The sequence below is a fragment of the Coptis chinensis genome, chromosome 4 (genome assembly GCF_015680905.1).
Source record: "Coptis chinensis isolate HL-2020 chromosome 4, ASM1568090v1, whole genome shotgun sequence".
NCBI classification, from domain to species: domain Eukaryota; kingdom Viridiplantae; phylum Streptophyta; class Magnoliopsida; order Ranunculales; family Ranunculaceae; genus Coptis; species Coptis chinensis.
In genome coordinates this window covers 22,856,756-22,879,811 of record NC_141459.1, presented here as the reverse complement: position 1 = coordinate 22,879,811, position 23,056 = coordinate 22,856,756, and the positions used below count along the sequence as shown (strand labels likewise).

The 23,056-nt window shown below is 42.5% G+C and overlaps 1 protein-coding gene and 2 pseudogenes across 2 annotated transcripts; all 3 read left to right on the top strand.

The window, feature by feature from the left end:
• The first annotated feature begins 711 nt into the window (after positions 1 to 711).
• LOC147502686 (monooxygenase 2 pseudogene) lies at positions 712 to 2,623 on the top strand (annotated as a pseudogene). The gene is made up of 3 exons (XR_015220918.1): positions 712 to 948; positions 1,403 to 1,634; positions 1,830 to 2,623. The product of XR_015220918.1 is annotated as a monooxygenase 2 pseudogene (transcript).
• A 7,597-nt stretch (positions 2,624 to 10,220) lies between these two features.
• Positions 10,221 to 11,021, top strand: LOC147502685 (uncharacterized). Its single transcript, XM_086604587.1, has one exon. It carries the CDS (start codon positions 10,221 to 10,223, stop codon positions 11,019 to 11,021), a length of 801 nt encoding a protein of 266 aa, XP_086460713.1.
• A 909-nt stretch (positions 11,022 to 11,930) lies between these two features.
• LOC147502684 (mitogen-activated protein kinase homolog NTF3 pseudogene) lies at positions 11,931 to 14,161 on the top strand (annotated as a pseudogene).
• Positions 14,162 to 23,056: the final 8,895 nt, after the last annotated feature.

Here is a 23,056-nt window from a genome sequence, read left to right as displayed (position 1 = left end):
GCAGCTGATCGCGAAGTTCTTTTTGGCCGGAGGTGTTCTTACTGGATGTGATCTTGCTGGATGTGTTCGGCTTGGTTTTATGTGTTAAAACCTCACCGAGGTGGAGAATGTAGAGAAAATTTCTGTTTCTCACGATCGAGCGCCAAGCCAGCCAGAGCTGGCGCGACTTCGCCATGACTCAGTGATTTAGCGACCACCCAAAGAAAAGCGACCAGCACCATGGCTTTTAATACATACGGCGACCCAGCGCCAGAGGAGGATAGCGCCAGCCTTTCTTTTTTCTCCGCGGGGCTTCGCCACAAGAATCGCGAAATTTTGGTTTTGGTATAAAACAAAATCGATCTTTGAAAACCTAACTTTTCCAAAACCAAGAAAAGAGAGTGATTACAAGAGAACAATTCTTTGTGAGTTGAGTGTTCATTCTTTGTGAGTGAATTGAGAGAGACTTGTAATCAGTTACTCGACATCTAGTAAAGCTTGGAACTCGCGCAGTGTGGACGAGGGCAAATTCTTGAACCACGATATATCTCGCCTTGTGGTGGTTTGTTCTTCTTTACATTGATTGTTTTATTTCATATGCTTGTTATTTGATATTGAGAAGTGTTGGGATATTGCTTGGAGGGTGTTGAAGTCTTGTCTATTGAGAAAGATCAATCTTTGTGTAAGATTGATCCGCTTAATAATGGGTAACGTTGTTTCCGCAGTTAATTATTCACAACAATTTCACTAATCAAGGCTGACCTCAAAGTGATATCATGCCCTGAGTGCAGGAATGGCAATGGTCTTAGAACACTGCATAGGAGCACCTTACTGGAGGCTCTATCCCAGGAGTTGCCTGTTGATACCATTCGTTTCTCCTCGAAGCTCAGGTCGATTAGAACTCTCACCCATGAAGACTCATCCATTGCTGTCCTAAGCTTGGAGGATGGAACTATCATCAAAACCAAGGTGACTTAAGCGTACAGTTGGTCTCTTGGTTGAGGCCATTTAGTGTTGTATTTAGTTGGTTAAACAACTAGTAAAATCCTTTGGCGTGAATATAATACCATATTCAAATCATGTTCGCAAGGGAGTGAGGTTGCGATTGGCTTGCAGCATCTTGACCATTCTCTTTTTTTAAAAAATCAAGATGTGTAAGTTGAAGTTTAAAATGTCATAAAGTTAAAGAAGCTGGAAATTGGTTAAACATGAATTTAAAGGAATAAACAGATAATCTTTTAGCAATAGCACGCAATTGGAGCATTGATAATTTTACCGAAAGCTGAATGCACCAAATATACTCCAACAGAGTCCAACTATTACTGAACCTGATGTGGACCAACAAATACCTTCTTGATATATGACCCGACAATGATCTGATTCAATCTGTTAACAATATGTCTAATTTGTTTCTTCGTGATAGGTTCTGATTGGCTGCGATGGGGTGCACTCAGTGGTAGCAAAATGGTTGGGACTGGCCACACCTGTTCATTCTGGTCGATCTGCAGTTCGAGGTTTATCTGTGTTTCCTCAAGGCCATGGACTGAAACATGAAGTCCAGCAATTTGTGTATGGTGGTATTAAAGCTGGTTTTGTTCCTTTGAATGATAAAGAGCTGTACTGCTTTGTGACTTACAAGTCTACACCCAATAAAGGTGAGGATTCTCTGTACAATGTCTTAACACAATATAGATATTTGAACTATACTAGCCTAGGCTGGAAAACCATTGTCGAGTTGTAATTTCTACGGTTATGACAAAAATGAATTACTTTTGTAAGGAAGGTCTTTGTTTTTCCTTTTATTTGTATCAAACTCATTTTGTTCTTACATATAGATTTTATTGTTTCAGATGAGAATATGACTAGTCCGGAGTTAATACAAAAGAGCATACTAGAGAAAGTGGCCAACTTCCCTACATTATTCCTGGATGTTTTTCAACATTGTGATCTTCATACAATAACATGGGGCCCATTGATGTTGAGGGTTCCATGGGACCTAATATACAAAAATATGAACACGGAGAACATCACAGTTGCAGGGGATGCAATGCACCCAATGACCCCTGATCTTGGCCAGGGAGGATGTGCAGCGCTGGAAGATGCCGTTGTGTTAGGTCGTCATATAGGGAATTGTTTTGGCCATAATGGCAAATTTGTACGGGACGCATTGAAAGGATATGTTGAGGAGAGGCGATGGCGTGTTGCTGGTGTGATCACAGCATCTTATTTTTCAGGGTGGGTTCAACAAGAACCATCAACATGGTATATGAAGTTCCTCAGAGATAAAGTGTTTTATAAGTACTTCTTCCGCTTTGTTGCTAATATAGTAAACTACAATTGTGGTAAGTTGTCCAGTGTTTCCTTATCCACCGAGGCTGACAATATGAAGAAGTTAAGATAATTCTGTGGATAGTTGTAGAGTTGTAGTCACCATGGTGGCTGTTACTGTTGTAGTAGTTGATCTTGTTGTTCCATGTCAATGTATCTTATAGCAGTCTTATACCATGATGGTTTGAAGGTGTAAGTGTGTAACTCTAGTGGCGATATTTTATAACTACTAGATTTTGGACCTGGGCATACTCCGCCTATTTTAGTTATTTTGCATGATAGGATTATTTTTTTTAATCCAATTTCATTTCAATTCTTTGGACTTTGTAGTCTCTAAACAATTTATTATTGTATACATTATATATTACGGATGTTAGAGAAGTCCCACATGGCTGGACTACTATTTTAGATATAAAAAAGAAAAAAGATTCTTTCCCATCAAAGAAAAAGGTGAAGTTATCATTAAGTCAAGCATATACACGTCGATAGAACACATACCTTTAGTAATGACAATTTTTAAACTGCTTCATAAAAACTCATTGTAAAATAGTTAACATTGGTACATTGCCCCTCATAATTGCCTTAAAAAAAACTTTTACACACCCTAATAGCTAAAGTACCAAAGCCCTACAGTGTGAAAAACTTTCTTATCATGGACTATAGCGATAAGAAAATTTAACATTGATGCCTGCGAAATTAAAAAAAAAAAATTAATAGGGAATATTTAGAAGAAATAATGCATGATAATGAGCTTAGTGTTGAGTAAACAGGGCCGGCTCAACCATATAGTGAAATATGCGGTTGCTTAGGGCCCTACAGCCCAAGGGCCCCCCAATATATTTCAACCCGCTATTGCCCTAGCTTTTCCTCTATCTTTTTTTAACCGTTACCTAACAATAATACTCCCTCGTCTTCTCCACATTTCCCTCATCATTCTCTAACAAAAAACTCATCATCTATCCATAACTAATAAAAGTTTTTAACCTAATTCTCTTTTAACAAATATAAAATATTAAAAGCTACAATAGAATCTTACCTCCATCATCTATCCTTGCCTTCTATAGTTTTTCTTTATAATCCTTCATTCTTTCTACTTTTGTGGTGTAGAAATTTTCTTTTCTTTACCTAACTAGTTATATTATTTGTTAAATAAATCTATTGAAGTTTGTTAGTTTAAAAATAATATTCAAGCGAGAAAAAGGAAAATGTTGTGATCAATTTTTTACTCTAATTGTTATCTTATAATTTGATATTTTGAACTTTAGTATTAATAGTAGAGATGCCTCCTATTTGAACTTTGTTTATGGTCCCCAATTGTCTCGAGCTGCCCTTGTGAGTAATTAAGTTAACAACTTTGCAGCTTTAAAATAGCATCAGTAGTCTTAGTTTTGAAAGTGTCATATACAGTATCTTCACCTACATTTGATCTGAGTGACTCCCTTGCGTATGCTGGCACACAATTATGTATATTATATTACACCGACAGATCGAAATCATTTTCAGAACTACGTTGCTACTTCAATTCTTATTAAGAGATAGATATATGACCTTACTTATTTGCTGCTTAAAGTCCCTCATAACCCATAACCTACATTGTGCCAATCCACCAAATTTCTTTTCATTTTTTTTTTTTTTTTTTTCACACTAAATATTCCTTAGATATCAACACACCATAAGTAGTCTTCTGTTTCAAACTTGTGCATATGGTTTTTAGTGCATATCTTCTGTTTCTGAATTTCAAGCATGACATTGAAAGCCTTGAGCTCTACTTTAGGCATTGAGCTTGGATGTACAACACCTTCAGATTAAGACCATGTTGAGTTTTTCCCCGCCTGATCGCCGCCTCAAACCAAACTCATCCCCTACGCATATTATTACTCATTGAATTCCATAGTAAGTAGTAATTAATTCCTCTGGCCATATACTCACACTCATATTTCTCGCTCATTTAACACATTCTTCTATTATAACATATCTGTTACCGAGTCCTAAGTGCTTCCTAATATTGCTAGCTACCGTTCTCCATGTGCTCCAAACTTGGTTATGTATTCTCCACTGCCAATTTGTTTCGACTTAGTGTGTCCTGTCCAAATCACATACACTGCCAACATTCTCTGCACTTGTTAAGGATTTTCTTCTACTCAATCATGTAATAGGTGCAACTACACATGACCAACATAAGTGTGATATGCAACTGGACTCAAATTAACATAAATGTGTGTGGCTTTGTGCACTTGACACCTACTTTTTTTTTGGTAAACACTTAGCACCTACCTGATCAAGGAGAAAAAAAAAATTAAAAATCCTTATTTGATGCTATTTGTATATGGAAGTTCTAACACCTAGCTTTATCAACGCGTTCAAGACTAATGACTTGTCAACCTAAATGACGATCTTTCAATTTGACAAATCTACTGTTAGTTAGCAAATTAATCTGAAAAAAACAAAAATATGTAGTACAAAAACATTTAGTGTACCTTACTTTAGATCACACACATAAATTCTAGGATAGACAAATCTTGTCGTTGTGTTTCTTTAATTGGTGTGACTCAGGTTCTTCATAATATAGTAATAATTTAGTCAATAACATATTATGGCCTAATGCTTCATCCAAAAAGAAGAATGGACTTGGTTTCTGTTGTTGAGTCCCGAGTGCTTCCTAATATTGCTAACTGCCGTTCTCCATGGGTTATAATTTTTCAATAGTCATTTATGTATTCTCCACTACAACCTTGTTTCAACTTATTGTGTCTGATCCAAATCACATACATTGCTAATGTTTCTACACATTCTAAGGGTTGCTTTTTGAGTAATTGCCTACAACTCGATCATGTTATAGGTGTAACTACATGACCAACATAAGTGTATGTGCACTTAGCACCTACCTGATCGATTCAGGAGAAAAAAAAATTAAAAAATCCTTATTTGATGTTACTTGTATCTGAAATTTCTAACACCTAGCTTTATCAACTCGTGCTCAAGATGGTTAGGGAATAATGCAAATTGAAAAGATGATAATGAAAATATACTTATCAGAACATTATTGACTTGAAAAGCTTGTTTTGGATTCGGGCATACGCTCGAGATCTTTTAGATATTCTAAGGTTAATAAGATTTAAACTTCCCATATAGATCGAGAGTTTCCTAACCAGAAATGTTTCATTTTGATAGATTTTACATTTAAAAATTTTACGATCTAATTCAAGCACAAAATATGATGCTTTAGTTAAATCCTCTAATATACAAAATGATTTAACTACGCATTTGGTAGCAACTCCTAACACGTACCACACATGAACACCACAACTAATTAATACATCACAATTAATCTATGTAGGTACAAACTGTAGCAAACACTTATAGTAGTAAAAACTTATAAGCTATAAGTTATAAGTACAAAATATTCAAGTCTTTTTATCTCCCCTAGTCCCCTTAATTAATATTAAACTTGATAGCTTAATTCGAAAACTTTTGGCCATCTCAACAATTAAGAGTCTCATTGTGTATTTTTTCTACTCAATTTATATTCTTCTTTATTTCCTTATAGATTTTGAATAAATTATGGTCTTTTTCCAAGTTACAGTTGGTCGATCTCATCCCTAGTGGTATTCTGGCCATTTGTCAATACTTTAAAATAGGTATTTATTTGGACCAAGTGTGTTCTATGCTCAATAGCGTCTATCATCAATCTAGCCCATACGTCCCATTCCCCAAACCCCTTTGAAGCTAAGTCCAAGCAAAAGCCCCATTTCCAGTCAAGGTTTTTGTGATGTTATGTCAAATAGATTTTATGTTAAGATGGAACCTAGACACGTACAGAACATAGTTTCTAGACTTTTTTCATGATTTTTTAACAAACACATAATTTCTCTAATTGAGTCTCGTTTTGTGTTTTCCACTCATACGCTAGGCAGCGCAACTTCGTTTGCTTAATTTTTGGTTCCGATCAAAAGATTACTTAACTGGCAATAAGGTTATTGTAGTGGTAGTATTGGGGGCCCAAAGGATCAAAGAGAGGATGCGCCCGAGGTAACGAAAGATAGTATGCCACTTGCGCATAGATCGGTGCTAAGTCAATGGTCGCAAAGATCGGAAACCCTACACGCGTAGAGAAGGAGACCGCGAGATGGAGGGACAGGTGGAGGGCCCGGATGAAGAAAGGAAAGGATATAAAGAGAAAATGAAGGGAAGAAGAGGGGGGAGGCAGCCATCAGAAAAATAGGGGAGAATAGTGTCCAAGAGAGAAAATAGTGAGAGGAAAGAGATTGAACCGTGAACAAGTGTCCGAGAGCTAGGGGTTAGTGCTTGTAGTAGGAAAAGGGTCAACATTTGGCCGTCGTGGGGGAAGAAAAATGGCACCAAAGAAGGCGGTGGGTAGACCTCGGAAGGTAAGAGTCCTAGAACAAATGCCAGAAGCGGCGGTGGAGGAAGGGGAAGAGCGAGGGGAAGGAAGGGGAGAAGAAGAAGTTCGACTTATGCGGGAGGAGATTGAAAGGCTGAGGGAAGAAAATGAGGGGCTGAGGAGAGAAAGAGAAAGGAGTGAGGAGGAGTCCGGGGAAGAGACAAGGGAGGAATCGGAGAACGAAAGGGTGGAAGAGGAGGAGGAACAGGGGCCGACTCTGGTGGACAACCCAGTGATAGGATTAACGATGGAGCAAGTCCAACAAATGATTAACAACGACCGGGAGGCAAATCTGCTGCAAACGAAAGTTCGACGGCGCGCCGGTCGGTGGTGGATCAAACCAACCCCTGACCGGGCAGATCGCGATATGGACTTCTGAGGTGCCAAAACGTTTCAATCAGCCAAGGTTTGAGAGATATGACGGAACGGGAGACCCGGCAGATCACATCCATCACTTTCGGCAACAGATGCCTCTCTGGCAAGAGATGAAGTACGATGGTCTGCGGTGTATGATGTTCCCGGCCAATCTTAAAGGAGGGGCTTCCGACTGGTACTATCGGTTGCCGTCAAGGAGCATAACCAATTTCCAAGAGTTGGAGCAAGCCTTTGTTGATCACTTTATACATCAGAAGCGGAGGGTGGTAGACATTGCGGCCTTATTTAATGTCAGACAAAGGTCCGCCGAATTAGTCAGGGAGTACCTATGTCGCTTCAAGGTGGAAACACTTAAAGTGGAAAATCTGGATGAGAGGACGGCGGTAATAGAGTTCGAGAGGGGGCTGCGACGAATGCACGCGGTACATCATCCGCGGCAAAGAATGAGATTGCGACGCGCTGTTGCGAGCTCTATCCGCGTGTAGAGAAGTATATCGATAATGAGGACACTACTATGCTGAGAAAGACTCAAAGAGGGAGCTAAAGCGATTCTGATGGTAGAAAAAGGAAGGGGCCAGGAAGACAGGGAGAAGACGAGGTGGGGGAAAGGTATCGCGGTAGACACCGCTGGCTGGAAAGGGGGAGAGAAATGGCACGCAGGGAGCGAGGGAGAAAGCCATACCGCTGGCGGAACAAGTGCTGCCTGGCGAGACCGTTGAGTGAGATACTGCCGTTGATAAAGAATGTGCCGGGATATGAAGGTCCGCGAACGTTTCCTGCCGAAATGCCTAATAAGCCCTACTGCGAATATCACCAGGTGCACAATCACGGAACAAACGACTGCTATGCTTTAAAATGGTTGGTTCAGAGATTAGTGGAGAAGGGAGTGATGAGGGAGTTCGTAGCGGAACCACAGAATAGGGAGCCGGTGCCCAATCGCGGAAGAATATTATTGGAACCATAAACGTTATCTTCATGGGGAAGATCGAGTCACAATGACCACCGGATAAGGTCGAGGACAACGGAGCATTCAACAAGTTAATGAGTACCGCCGAGGCGAGTTACGACGCGAGCTAAGGAAAGGGGAAGAGGGGATTACATTCTCCAATGCAGATCTCCGAACCGTGGATACCCCGCATGAAGATGCGCTAGTCATCACGGTAGTAATGGATAATTATGTGGTCAAAAGAGTCCTGATTGACTGTGGCAGATCCGTGGATTTGTTGTTTAAGGGAGCTCTTGAGGAGATGGGGATGGACCCGGGGCAGCTAAGGCCCCCGCGGACCAGTTTGTATGGGTTCAATGGGAGCCACGGAGCCTATGGGTGAACTTTGCTGCCGCGACAAACGGGTCCGGTGACGTTGTTCTCGAGATTTATGGTGGTGGACTCCCAATCCCAAGACAACGCGATCTTAGGGAGGAGATGGATACATGAGATGAGAGCGGTGCCCTCGACTTATTATCGTCATACGCATCCGCTTACCCCTACGGAACATAATGAGGTCCGCGGAGATCGGTGGCCTCCAAGAACGACCACGGAACACAATTAAGAGGATGTCCCGTGAACCGGGGTGGATCGGCGAATCCGAGGAAGAGGTCGGCATAGCAATTACAATGCGGGGCCGTGGAGGGGGCGGAAGAGGCCGCGATGGTTCCGAAGACTTTAGATGAAACAGAAGTAGTGGATCTGGGAGAGGGCGGAGAGGGGAAGTTGACGCCGATCGATCGGGCCGACGAGCGCGAGTGGATGGCTAAGTTGGTGCAATGTTTGGTGGAGAACAAGGGCGGTTCGCATGGGGAATAGAGGATGTTACGGGCTTGGATCCGGGATTCGCATGTCATCGCCACATATGAGGGAGGGCGCTGCCCGGTGAGAGAAAGATGAGGGGGGATGAGGTCTAAATACGCGGAAGGAATCCGGGGAAGAGGTTGTCGCTAAAGAATGCCGGGATCATAAGAGAGGTGGAGTTCACGGAGTGGTCGTCCCAATATAGTCGCGGTCCCAAAGAAAAAAATGGGAAGGTGCGAATGTGTGTTGACTTCACGGACGTAAACCCGAGTGTCCGAAAGATAGTTATCCTATGCCGCTGAGTGGACCGAATTGGTAGACGGGACGGCGGGCTTTGATATTCTCGTTTATGGATGCGTCCATGGGGTACAACCAGTCGCGATGTATGGTCCCGATCGGAAAAGACATCATTAAATTGGTGGAAGGAGGCACATACTGCTATACGAGGATGCCATTCGGGTTGAAAAATGCAGGGGCTACGTTCCAGCGGTTGGGAGAGAAAATGTTTGAGGGCAAGATCCGACGGGGCATTGAGATATACATCGATGATATGGTGGAAAAAAGCATGTCGTAATTAGAGCACCCAGGGGGTTGAGGGGACGCGTTCCAGATAATCGCGGGTCCACAACCTGAAACTTAACCCAGAGAAATGCACATTTAGAGTCACCACAGGGAAATTTCTGGGGTACATCGTGACGCAGTGGGGAATAGAGGCAAACCCCGAACAGATAAGATCGCTGGTGGAGATGCCGTCGCCGCAGAGACGGAAAGAGGTGCGGCGGTTGGCGTGGTAGAGTCGCTGCTCTCAACAAGTTTATCTCAAAGTCATCCGACAAATGTAGGCCATCAGATCAACCGTTGAGGAACACCACGATTTCAAATGGACAAATGGAGTGCGAAGAGCCCCATTCGGGGGCTTAAGAGTTATTTAGAGGAGACACCGCTTCTTTGCCGTGGCCCGAAGTAGGAGAAAAACTATTTTTGTACTTGGGGGTCACAGACTACGCGATCAGCTCAGTCCTCGTTCGGGTAGTAGATAAAATAGAAAGACCAGTGTACTTCCAGAGCAAAACCTTATTAGACGCTAGACTAGGTACGGAGAAAGAGTAAATAGTACCTAGCCTTGGTGTTCTCGGCCCTGAAGCTGAAGCCCTATTTTGAAGCCCATGCAGTAATCGTGGTGACTAACCTGCCCCTCAAGCAGGCTCTGAGGGCTGAAAAATCAGGGAGGATGCTGAAATGGGCCGTGATGCTTAGTTCATATGAGATTCAATATCAAGTCAGGACAGCGGAGAAGGCTCAGGCAGTGGCGGAATTCTTGGCGGAGTTCCCTGCAGAGGATCCTACATGGGGGGAGGAGATGGGTTTGGAGCCCGAGAGAGAGGAGGAACTGGATTGTCTGAACCCCTGGATGCAAGGAATGGTTGGAGGGTGTTTGCTAATGGATCAGCAACAGATGCTGGCAGCGGAATAGGCGTGGTACTGGTCACTCCGGAGAACAATAGGTTAGAGCAGACGATGAAATTAGGCTTTGCAACATCGAATAACGAGGCGGAGTATGAAGCTGTGATCGCGAGCATGAGAATGGCGGTAGAATTGGGCGTGAGAGAACTCACCGTATACTCCGACTCCAATTTGGTGGTATGCCAGGCGAATGGAGGATTCGCGGCTCGGTGTCCTAGAATGGCAAGGTATTTGGGGGTCCTGCGGGCTTGGGCCTCGAAGTTCAACCAAATCCGATTCATCCATCTGAACCGTGGGGAGAACCGCCATGCCGATGCTCTGGCTTACGTGGCCGCCGCCATTCCAGGATCTGAGGAAAGGACAATTGAGATAAGGAAATTGAGCAGGCCGAGTACCGAGGAAAAGTTAGAGGTAATGATCACGACGGAGGGTGATGATGGATGGATGGGTCCGTTCAGACAGTTCTTGGAGGGGGTCGAGGTGAAAGACCCTAAAGAAAGGCGAAGATTGGAGCAGGCGTCTCGGAGGTACACACTGATTCGAGGAGAATTATATAGAAGGAACTTCAACGGGCCTCTGTTGAAATGTTTGGGGCCGAAGCTGGCTCAAGAGGTGCTCAGGGAGCTTCACGAAGGAGACTGTGGGAGTCATTCAGCGGGCCGGACAACGGTACACCACTACTAAAAAATGACTTTTTGTGTCACCTTTTTTTTAGGCCTCACAGAAATTTGATGTGTCACTTTTTTATGGAATGAGGGTTGACGTGTTGCTTCTAGGAAAAGTGACACAACTAACTTAATTTTTCGTATCACATTATTTGAAAGTGACACTAGTGGTTTCCCTTGTTGTGTCACTTTTTACTAAGAAAAAACAAAAACAAAAACAAAATAAAACTATGATCAAATTTAAAAAAAATGGCACAATTGGGCCTACAAAACATAACACAACTGACCTACAAAACACAAGTAATACTCAAACTCACAGTGATTTTATGTTTTATGTTTTATGTTTTGGTTTTTGTTTTTTTGAATGGCAATTTTAACTCAAAGTGATTTATGTGGCCCTCCAAAATAACAACAAACTGAAGAAAGATTAAAAAAAAATTAAAAAGAAAAGAAAAAGAAATAAACTGATCAAAGTCTGCTGGATTTAAACTTAGGGTTAGAGAGAGAAAAAAAGACTGTTCGCCCTCCCAACTAACTATGGTCACTTTTCTCACCGGGCGACACCGTCTTTCTCCCAAAGACTCTCTTTCTCCCCCCGAAGAGCTATCTCCTTCCCTCGTTCTCCCTCCCAACCCTCTCTCTCTTGTGCACAAGAAGTTTAAGGTATTTTTTTTTCTTTTTTTTTTCAACTTAAATTGTTAGGGTTAGTCAAAATTAAGTTATAGTGTTTCACTCCCCCATTCTTCTATCTCCATCTGTTTCACTCCCCATTCTCTCACTCTCTCTCTCATCACGACGAAATATTTCATCCAAGTGAAGGAAAGGAATTTAGATGTAGGGTGGTGTAGTTTTGTACACCAAGGAAAAGATTTGTGTTTAACGGCACGAATATATGTCAACTTTCCAATATGGCAAGTGATTTGTCTAATAATTCAAGTGATTTTGGTGAGATATGGCAAATTATGTGGATCCACCGAATGGAGTTCGGTCTAGAGGAAAACATTATTTCTCAATGTGGCAAACGTTGTTTGAGATCGACACGAAATATGTTCCAATCAAGGTGATTGGTAGAGGAGATTATGGTATAGTTAAACTCCTCCATTAATTGAGAAACTTAATGAGACGGTTGCGATTAAGAGAATTAATAATGTGTTTGACAATCACATTGATGCACTCAAAACTTTATGGGAATTGAAGCTTCTTCGGCATCTTCAACATGAGAATGTGATAGCGTTGAAGGATGTTATGGTGCCGCATCTGAGAGGAGGAGTTTCAAGGATGTGTATCCGGTTTACGAGTTGATGGATACTGACTTGCATCGATAATCAAGTCTTCTCGGGCACTTTCTAATGACCATTGCCGGTATTTTCTATTTTAGGTATGCATTTTATTTTATTTTCACTTTAAATGCTAGCGGTACTTTACGTTATACCTAAGGGTGTTTCCATCGATAATCTAGTTGTCCATTGTGCATTTCTTTCTTTCTCCATTTACTAATTAATCATCCAAAAAATGCAGTTTATTTTACCTTACTATAAGGATGAAGTTAATCCACATATACTGGGTACATGTTTGAATGATAAATCATCTGCTATCTTAATCCTTGTTAGTCTACAAATATATACTTTGCTTGTTAAAATGTTATCAAGATGGTAATATCTTGCATGGTAAACCAACAATCACGCTACTTGTGCCGATTTTATGGTTCCCTTTTTCTTAAGCTCTAGTTTACTAACCGTTTTGCAATAAAGAATCAAGATACATTATATAAAGTTATCAATATTTTACACTGAATCCACCCTATTTGGCCTATTTTTTTACATGGAAGAAGTATTTGAGGAAGTATGTCATAACTCATAAGTACATCACGGGAAGCATTTTATCCAAGAAACTAAAATGTTTTGACACTTGACTTTAGTTGTTGCGATGGTTGAAGTATCTCCATTCTCCAAATATATCCTTCACCGGGACCTCAAGCACGGTAATCTTCTCGTCGATGCCAACTGCGACACGAAGATATGTGACTTTGGGTTGGCACGCACCAGCATTGGCAAAGAGTAGTTCATGACCGAATATGTTGTCACATCTGGTATAGGGCCCATGAACTCCTCTTTCTGGCTGTGACAAATATGATACCTCCATTGGCGTTTGGTGCGTCCGGGTGCATCTTTGCTAAATTACTTGGTTGAAAACCCATCTTCTCGGTAATCGAAGTGCCTCAATCAGCTCAAACCGATCATTAACGTTCTTGGGAGCCAAAGCGAAGTCCGATCTCGAAGTTCATTGACAATCGAAAGCCGGGAAGTACATTAAATCACTTCCCTATTCCCCAGGGCCCCACTTTCCGCCTATATCCGAAAGTGCGGTCCATTAGCAATTGACTTGTTGCAGAGAATGCTCATCTTTGATCCTTCAAAGTGAATTAGTGTCATCAGCAGCACTCTAACACCCTTTCATGCCCTCTTTATATAACCCAAACTCCGATCCACCGCACAAGTTCCAATTGATCTTGACATAGATGAGGACTTGGGAGAGGATACAATCAGGGATGCTATATATCTGTTAGTCACATGTCCCGATGTCCACACACTTGAATAGTACTTTTATCTCTTTCACAATGTCGCCAGTTTAACACTTTCATTCTTGTGTAAATGCTAACATGCCCGTGGGATTGATTCTGCCATTGTTGTGTAGGCAGTGTTTTCTTTGTACTTACGATAAATTCATGTGGATTATTTATGTAATAAGTGATATATTCTTTCTTCTTTACCTTTTATTTCATCAAGGTTCGATTATCAACTATATATACGCTTTTATTTTCTTGTAGGTATGGGGATTGAAGTCTTTGACATGGAGAAGTCTGTTGTGTTCACCTATGACGAAATTATTTTTTCGACTGATAGTTTCGCTAATTCAAATCTTCTTGGACATGAGACATTTGGTTTTGTATATTATGCACTTCTTCAAGATTACCAGTCTGTAGCTTTTAAAATCTGAATGTTTTAAAATATAACCGGGGTTTATCGGTTTGGGGAAAGTCGGAACATATGTCCGATTCATGTATGTTAGCCAGTTTCGTAAATTACTTGATTTTGTGACTGTTGGATGTTCAGGCAATACATCCCTTTCGTGGATTGTGAGGGTTCAAATTGCACTTGACATGCGCGACGGTCCGGAATGCATTCATGAGCACACCAAAATTCATTATGTCCATCGAGACATCAAAACAAGCAATATCTTAATTGATAGCGCCTTCAGGGGAAAGGTTTGACACAACCATAACAGTTTCTTGTTTAACTTTAATGATTATTTCATTAAGTTTTATTGACCCTTCTATTTGTATGTAGGTCACTGATTTTGGGCTTGCGAAACTTGTTGGAAAAACCAGTGAAGGAGAAGCTTCTGCAACAAGAGCTGTAGGAACTTTTGGTTATTTGGCTTTAGAGTAATCTATTCTACACTAATATAGGCAGAGTTGATTTGAGCTTATTAAAGTTGTATTCTCTAATTACTAACTTTCTTCAATCTTCCAGAGACTCAGATCAATTAACCTTGGTCCTGCTTTTTTCATTTAGCTCATCGGTAAAGCCTTTTTTTTTTAATATTTTTTCCTGCTTCTTTACATGAAGTTTGAGTTGGTGGTTTGATTGGAAAATTTGAACTTTGATTTAAGAATCAGGTGGTACGATGTAGGAAGACAAAGTTTAGAACTAGAAAGGTCTTTTTGTTTTGTTCTTGTTTGATCAGACAAATTTATTGAACATGAGGTGGTATCTAAAACAGGTGCGTATCTGTTTTTGACTTTCTGTGTATATATCTTTCTTCTAATACATTTCACTAAGGTCATGGGTAACATCCTTTGCTAACGTGATAAGATATGATAGAACCAGAGTTACTTACTACTGGACTCTCTTGTTAACGTATATTGTTCTTATAGATTTTTTTTTCTTACTTGTGCAATATACCGTACCTTTCTTGATTCACTTGCTCTTTAATTTTGTATAGTCATAGTGGAATGAGGAATTCGTGATGCAAATGCATGGATCGATTAACAGATGAATAGATGGCAGCTAGGTTTTTTGGTGTTGGAAGTGCGCACAACAAGTTAAGATATAGATAGGATAGCGTTAGCGCCATGTAATTTTCTTTTGTTTGTTTTAGGGTTAGTTAGACTTACCCCCCATTAATAGTTGCAATTAGTGTTACCCCCCCTCCCATTTTCAAAAATATTAGTGATACCCCCCCAATTGCAAGATCCAACGGCTACGAGATGATTTTTTTTTTTTTTTTCAGATGAAGAAATCTGACCATTGGATCTTACAAATGGGGTAACACTAATTGGTAACTAGTAATGGGGGGGGGGGGTGTAAGTCTATCTAACCCTTTGTTTTATTGTGATTTTTTTGTATTGGAATGACTTATTTTGTTGGGAATCAAACTAGATGATAAATACTTGGTTTGATCGATGAAATCAATAAAAGTTATTATTTTGAATGTTGTCTTTTTTTTTCCGAGTGGATGTTTCCATCATAAAGCAGGTTAATGTGATTTTGGTTGTGATGTTTTGATAATGTGGATGTTGTTTATGTCATAAAATAGGTTAATGAGATTTTGGTTATGACGTACAGGATGCAGGTTGATAAATGAATGTATATGATCGAATAAAAAATGAGAAATGTTTTTAAAAAAAACAAACAAATGTACATTAGTGTCGCTTTTGGGAAAAGCGACATAATATCTATTAAAAGTGACACAACTAACCACTCTTATGTGTCACTTTCTTTTTCATACGAGTTACATGGAGTTGATTTCCAAAAGTGACACAAGAAGTAAAGGGCTTTTGTGTCACTTTTGACGTACTTGTGTCTCATTCTGGTCCAAAAGTGTTACAACTAGTATACTTAATGTGTCACTTTTGACGTACTTATGTCTCACTCTGGTCCAAAAGTGACACAACTAGTACACTTAATGTGTCACTTTTGACGTACTTATATCTCACTCTGGTCCAAAAGTGACACAACTAGTATACTTAATAAGTCACTTTTGACGTACTTATGTCTCACTTTGGTCTAAAAGTGACACAACTAGTATACTTAATGTGTCACTTTTGACGTACTTATGTCTCACTCTGGTCCAAAACTGACACAACTAGTATACTTAATGTGTCACTTTTGGCGAAATTATATCCCACTCTGGTCCAAAACAGATACAATTTGTGTCAGTTTTTGACAAGCACTGTGACACTCTTTCTTAAAAGTGACACAAGAGGTTATTTTTAAGTGTCACTTTTTGTTACATTTAGTAAGGCTTTTGTGTCACTTTTGGTAGAACTTTATGTGTCGGGGGCTTATAGGTCACTTCAGAATTAATTTCAAAAGTGACACAAGAAGTTACCGGTTGTTAACAAGAACTTTATGTGTCGGGGGCTTAAAAAGTGACACAAAAAGCCCTTCTTTTAGTAGTGCACCGGTTGTTAACACAAGGTTACTTTTGGCTGCACATGAAAAGAGATGTTGTAGAGTTCTCCAGGAAGTGTGAGAAATGTCAAAGATTCTCTCAACTGATATGGGCCCCAGCCGAGCCGCTGCACTGTGTGTCGAGTCCGTGGCCATTTGCAATGTGGGCCCTCGACATAGTGGGGCCGCTGCCAATGGCCCGAGGTAAGAGGAGGTTCCTGTTGGTCGCGACAGACTACTTTACAAAGTGGATTGAAGTCGTGCCCCTGCAAGTGGTAAAGGAAGCCCAAGTAATTAAGTTCTTGTGGGAGAATATCATTTGCCGTTTCGGGTTGTCATACGCTATCGTTGCAGATAATGGAGCTCAGTTCACGGGATCGAGAGTTAAGAGCTTTCTACAGGCCTATCATGTGAAGCAGAGGTTCTCGACCCCGTACAACCCCGAGGGCAATGGGCAGGCGGAGTCCTCCAACAAGACCATACTAAACAATCTCAAGAGAAAGTTGGAAAGCAAGAAAGGGTCCTGGGCCGACGAGCTCAACCACGTGCTATGGGCATATCGAACGACGCCGCGGACCACTACCAATGAGACCCCCTTCTCTTTAGCATATGGTGTTGAGGCCGTGATACCAACAAAACTGGTGGCAGCTACTACTAGAACCTCAGCCATCGAGGATGGATCAAACTGGGGCATCCTAGCCAGAGATATGAATCTAGCTGAAGAAAGAAGAGACACCGCTACAAGATCCGACTAGAAGAGTACCATCGCCGCCTCCAACGGCGATAACAAGAGGGTGAAGCCTAGGAGCTTTAAGGTGGGAGACCTGGTACAAGTGCGGCGTAACCCCAACACCAAGAAGGTGAAGCGAGGGGGAAAGCCGGGTCTAACAACATGGGAGGGCCTTATGTGGTGATTGAGGTGGGAGGGTCGGGCACCTACAAAGTTCGCGAACCTTGGAAGGGAGAGCTTTGAAAAACCGTGGAATGTAAAGGGTCATTGAAAAATTTCATGAGTAAATGTAATGGGGAGTGGTCTGAAACCACATGAGCTAGTTTTACATATATAAAACTTTAGCACTTTTGAGATGGTTAATGTCGCGCGAATTTTTATTGCTTTTAGAGTAGAGGAACGGAAGGAGAGAGCCTTCCGAGGGCGAGAAGTCTAAAACTTCGGTCGGGGCAAAAAGAGTGTCCACGACCCAGGTCGCGAGATCTCAGCGGCCGGGCGAGAGGAGTCGCCCGAACACGATATGAGATCTTGCCGCAAGGAAGCGAAGAGGCTTCCCTCGCCCACGGACAAGGGTCCGACATGAGTATAGGTCAAGGCGTGGTCCCGGTCCCGAGCAACAGGCGAGGGAGCGAGGCTCCCGACCAAACGGGTGAAGACGATGATAGAGGATCATTACCACTAAATTCATGCAAATATCGGATACCGACAAAAGGACTTGGAATTTACAAAGACAAAATATTTGGTATATCCATAGTCAGTTATCCTCAACCGGAGAGAGTAAAAATAAAACGAAAGGTATCGGAAACACTACAAATAGTAACAAAGAAGCCTGGCCAGGGCACAAAACAGGCCATTTCAAGCAGAACACACTTAAACATTTTCGTGGATCACTGACTCGGCGGCTTCCTCGAGGGCGGCATCCGCAGCAGCGTCAATCACCCCAGCCACTATGACAGCGGCATCATCGACCGCTGAAACAGATTCCGGAAGTGGCGCCGCCACCTCTGAAGGGGGGACCGCGGTCGGGGCGTCAGGGAGAAGTCGCCCTTCTTTGATAAGCCGCTCATGCTCCTCCTTAATCTTTTTGGCCACTCTCTTGTCGGCCTGGGAACGGAAGTGATCCTGGAGCTCGTCCATGTCGGTGTCATGCTGCTTATGGAGCGCCGCCATTTCAGCCTGGTGCTTCTCAGAGAGGGAGGCCAGGGCGGCGGTATGCTGAGCCAAGAGGGTTTCCGCTGATTACTCGGCGGTCATTAACCTTATCCATATAGGCGAGGTGGGCTCCAGCAGATCTTCACTCGTCTTGGGCCCTGAGCTTCTCCATCTCCGCAGCCTCATTCTTTTGCTCCAGGCGGGCAACGTCGCCGTCCAGCTAGTCGATCCGGGCCCTTGCACCAAAAAGGCCTCGGATCATGTAAGAGATGTCCAAGCTCATCTGAAAAGAAATAACAGAGGTTAGAGCATTCAAAGGAGGGGGGAAAGGAAAAGCACCCAGTATAAGAGAGAGAGTACCTTCTCCCAGCCAGTGTAAAAGGAGGTCCGGTGAGAGTTAAACGTTCCCCCATCAGCATAAGCCATGTCCATGGGGAGATGAGACCCATAGAACAGAGAGGAGGCCATGGCGGCATTGTCCAAGGCCGAATCGCGAATGTTGAGAGTGCGGTTCCGAACCTTGAAGGTGGGGCAGAAAGTAGAAATGGGCTCAGTGCCCCTTTTCGAGAGCGGGGGCCACTTCCTTCCGGGCCGCCAAAGACGAGGGGAGCAGCAGGTTGGTCCGCGGACTGATGGGCGGGGTCTTCTTTAGATGTAGAAGTCCGCGGCGGGAAGCCGGGGAGAGAAGATGGATGGGCAGCGGTAGGGGATCGACAACGGCGACATCCTCATCATCCGAGTCGCTGTCGAAAAGCTTGCGCTTGTGGGCGCCCATGTCGGGATGAGGAGAAGAAGTGGAGAGCGAATGAGGGGAAGAGTATTGGTCTTCCCAAGTGGTCAGGGACCGGTAAGGGTGTGGGTCAGCGGAATGAGGTGGGGAAGCGGAGGATGACTGAGGGGGACGGCGATTTGGTCGGTGGCGGGGGGAAGCTTTTGTGGTGTGGTTCTTCTTTTGGGGAGGGGGTGAATCCCGAGGCTTTCTCTCTTTGGGCGGTGGGGGGCGGTAAAAAGGGGAACAATATTTTCCAATGAACTTCAGCTGGGGATCGGAGAGGAGGGGAGTGGAAGTGACGGGATCAATTCCTAGTACCGCAGACTGGGCCTGTCCCAGGTCGCGAATCTTCCTGAATGTGGTGGAAAAGAAATTGTCGTAGGGCTGCGACTTCGAACCGGGGCCAACCCGAAAAAAAAAAATGGTCAAGTCAGAAGGGGGAGCAAAGAAGACATACACCAAGGGATTAGTAGAGAGGCAGACTCACCGCTGGGGAGAAAGGCCAGATGATTAAGGCTCAAGTCGGGAGGAAGATCCGCGGAGAGGAAGTTCCCAGAGATGTAAAGGGGGTAATGGTGCCACAACTTGTCCGGGGAGGTGACCACGGTATAAAATGTTGCTTCCTAGGTCGAACACGTAAAGAATGGTATCCCACGCCGACATCCTTGGTGCTCTTTTTATGTAAAATGAGCGATCATGTCGCTGGATCGTTATTTTGAGGACTTCCGACCGGTTGTAGTGGTTCGCGAAGCATACATAACCCTCCGTGAATTGCCGATGCCTTGGCAAGGAGGGATGTTGAAGTGATTGCATACCGGCGTCAAGGCGGGTGAGGGGCAAACGGAGGCCGGCTACAATCTGCCCCACCGTGGCAACTAGACAGCCCGGCTTATAGGGAACCAGATGAGGGTAGTAGGTTAGGGCAGGGACATGCTCCAATATGACGTCCGCGGGTATGCCGTAAAGTCGCCTTTGACGAGATTAGGTCGGCAGCTGCGGGGGGAAGTGCAAAAAAAGGAGGTGGAAGGAGCACCGATCTGGTCGGGTGGGGAGGCGACACCACGGGGACGGGGAGGAGGATGATAGGTGTCGGATCCGGAAGCCGACATCGAGGTCGAGGAAGAAGTTAAACAGACAAGACCAGTTGGAGAGAGAAGAAGCCGAATAGTCTCAAATTCAAGAGAGAAACACGCAATATAGCAAATAATGGATTAAGGAGGAAAGGGGACCAACCTGAGGGAAGGGAGGAGCAGCAGGAACAAAACCCTCCACAAAAGAAAACAGGAAGAGCAGCCGCGCGCGTGACCGGAGCAGTTAACCAAGGGGAAGAGTAGAGAAAAGGGAGAGCAGTTAGGAGGAAAATGAAAGACTGAATGGAAGAAGGAAAGAATCGAGCGGGCTTTTTATAAGAGGAAGGGGCAAAAGAGTAATTGGAAGGGGCTGAAATCGAGGCGACACTAAAAGGGATCAGTCAGGGATTGACGCGTGGATGCGCAAGAAATGAGGGGACGCAGGTTATAATTGCGATGGGACTCGTGAGTCCAGCGAGGAAAAAGAATCTTGGGGAACCGCAGAGGGAAACGTGACATTAGGGACTCTCGACTCCCCGATCACCAAATGGTCACGGACTCGAGAGGGGGCATCTGTAGTGGTAGTATTGGGGGCCCAAAGGATCAAAGAGAGGATGCGCCCGAGGTAACGAAAGATAGTATGCCGCGGCGTACTGGATCGGTGCTAAGTCACGTGGTCGCAGTACGGAAACCCTACACGCGTAGAGAAGGAGACCGCGAGATGGAGGGACAGGTGGAGGGCCCGGATGAAGAAAGGAAAGGATATAAAGAGAAAATGAAGGGAAGAAGAGGGGGGAGGCAGCCATCAGAAAAGAGGGGAGAATAGTGTCTGAAGAGAGAAAATAGTGAGAGGAAAGAGATTGGAACTGTTACAAGTGTCTGAGAGCTAGGGGTTAGTGCTTGTAGTAGGAAAAGGGCTGTAACAGTTACTTGGCCACAACAATAATGATCTTCTTTTCTTTAATTCCAACATGAAAGATCAAAATCTATTCATAAGGGTGGAGATGTCTTGGTGCCAAGTCTTGCTTAATTCAAGGCAATAGTCATTCTTTTACAGTACAACTTTGAATTTAATGAGTGCGTTTCATTTTTAGTCTCATTATGCACATTTATTTTGGTGGTGATAATGCCTACAATTTTATGACGACATCCTCTCACCCAAATTGTGTGTTTTTACCTATAGCTAAATTGCTAATACCATTGGGGGTAAGATAATGCGTATGTGACATGTCTGTATACATGCGGTTTATGCTACAAATAAATAGTTTTAGAATAATAATATGAAGTCCATTTATGTTGTTGAGAATGGAAATCAAGACATATTTAACATTGTTCTTTTCATGATCATCGTGTTCTTCTAGTTTCCGGTCAATTTGTATTTTCAACACTGGCTTTGAGAGTGATTTTCACCCGAAAATGAGGTCTTGGGACCAATTTCTTGTAATTTTATATTGTCATATGTAAATCCCGGTTTGCCCTTAAGTCAAAATGATTAATGAAGATTTGTCCTAAAATCAAAATTATTAATGAAAATTGCTGCCGGTTTTCCTTAAATTCGTAATTAAAATTTAGGGTGGACTTGGGGCAAAACTATTATTAGGCTAGCTTTGTGCTTGGGCGTAATCCCTGGATTATTTTGTTACTCGAAACTTCCAATTATTTTTAAGATTTTTAAAAGGGAGCTTTAGATTTACGTCTTATTAAATGGCTTATGCTGATCCTTAATTCCAACATTAAAGAAAAATACATAATTTGTGGGGGTAATAAGATCATATTTCTTATTTTTTAGGAAATAATTGATATATTCTTTATACGTGCAGAATTTGCGGGGCAATTTCTTTTATATTTTTGAGGAAATAATAGCTAGTTAAAAATAATTATGTTTTAGGAAATAATTGTACATACTAATTTGAATTGCACTTAAGTTGGGAGAGTTATACTAAAATAGAAAACCATGTGGTAGAGTTATATTAATCGTAAGTAGATCCATGTGCAATCACTCTTTTGGAAAGTGGAAGTTGAATCAAACTCTCTAAAGAGTCCATGTGGCATGGTATAAAGCATTGTAGAAAGCCACGTAGGATAGAGAAAATGTTATCTATCATATTAGAGTGTGACCTAAGAGAGAAAAATCTAGTAATCGTAAGTAGATCTATGTGCAAGCACTCTTTTGGAAAGTGAAAATTGAATCAAACTCTCTAAAGAGTTCACATGGCATGGTAGAAAGCATTGTAGAAAGCCGGAGAGATAAAATGTTATCTCTCATATTTGAGTGCCACCTAGGAGAGAGAGAAATCTCTCTTAGAGGTCTCTGCTTTAGTATATAGATAGTAGATATATGTGGCACTGCCTGCCTCTCATCGATCTAATACAATTCAGATCATGGAATAAAATTTACTTAATTATACACATACAATACAACTACTTCTCATTATATAAACACGAGAGTAGAAGAGATTCTTTCATCAATTATTGTCAGTCCCACTATATTGAGTGCCAAGGCCAGACACGTAAAAGGAGAAAAGAAGAAGATATGGATATCAAAGAGGATGTAGCGATTGTCGGTCAGTACCGGAATAGATGGTTTGGCAATAGCTTTAGGACGAGGACTATCGGATCAGTTATGAGGATAAGTAAGCTCATGCTTGTCATCACATGACTTTAGTAGTATCTTGAGCAGGAGTGTTCTCCAAGTCGTTAGGAACAGAAGGAAACACAAAAGGACGGTTAACATATCTTTGAAGTTACCTCTTAGGGATAACCTTCACCTATAAGAAGGGTTATCATAACCAAAGAGAAAACTGACACCGAATAAGATGGCGATCTAGATTCAGACTTCTAAAGAGAGTGGACTCCTAATAGGAAAACATAGTC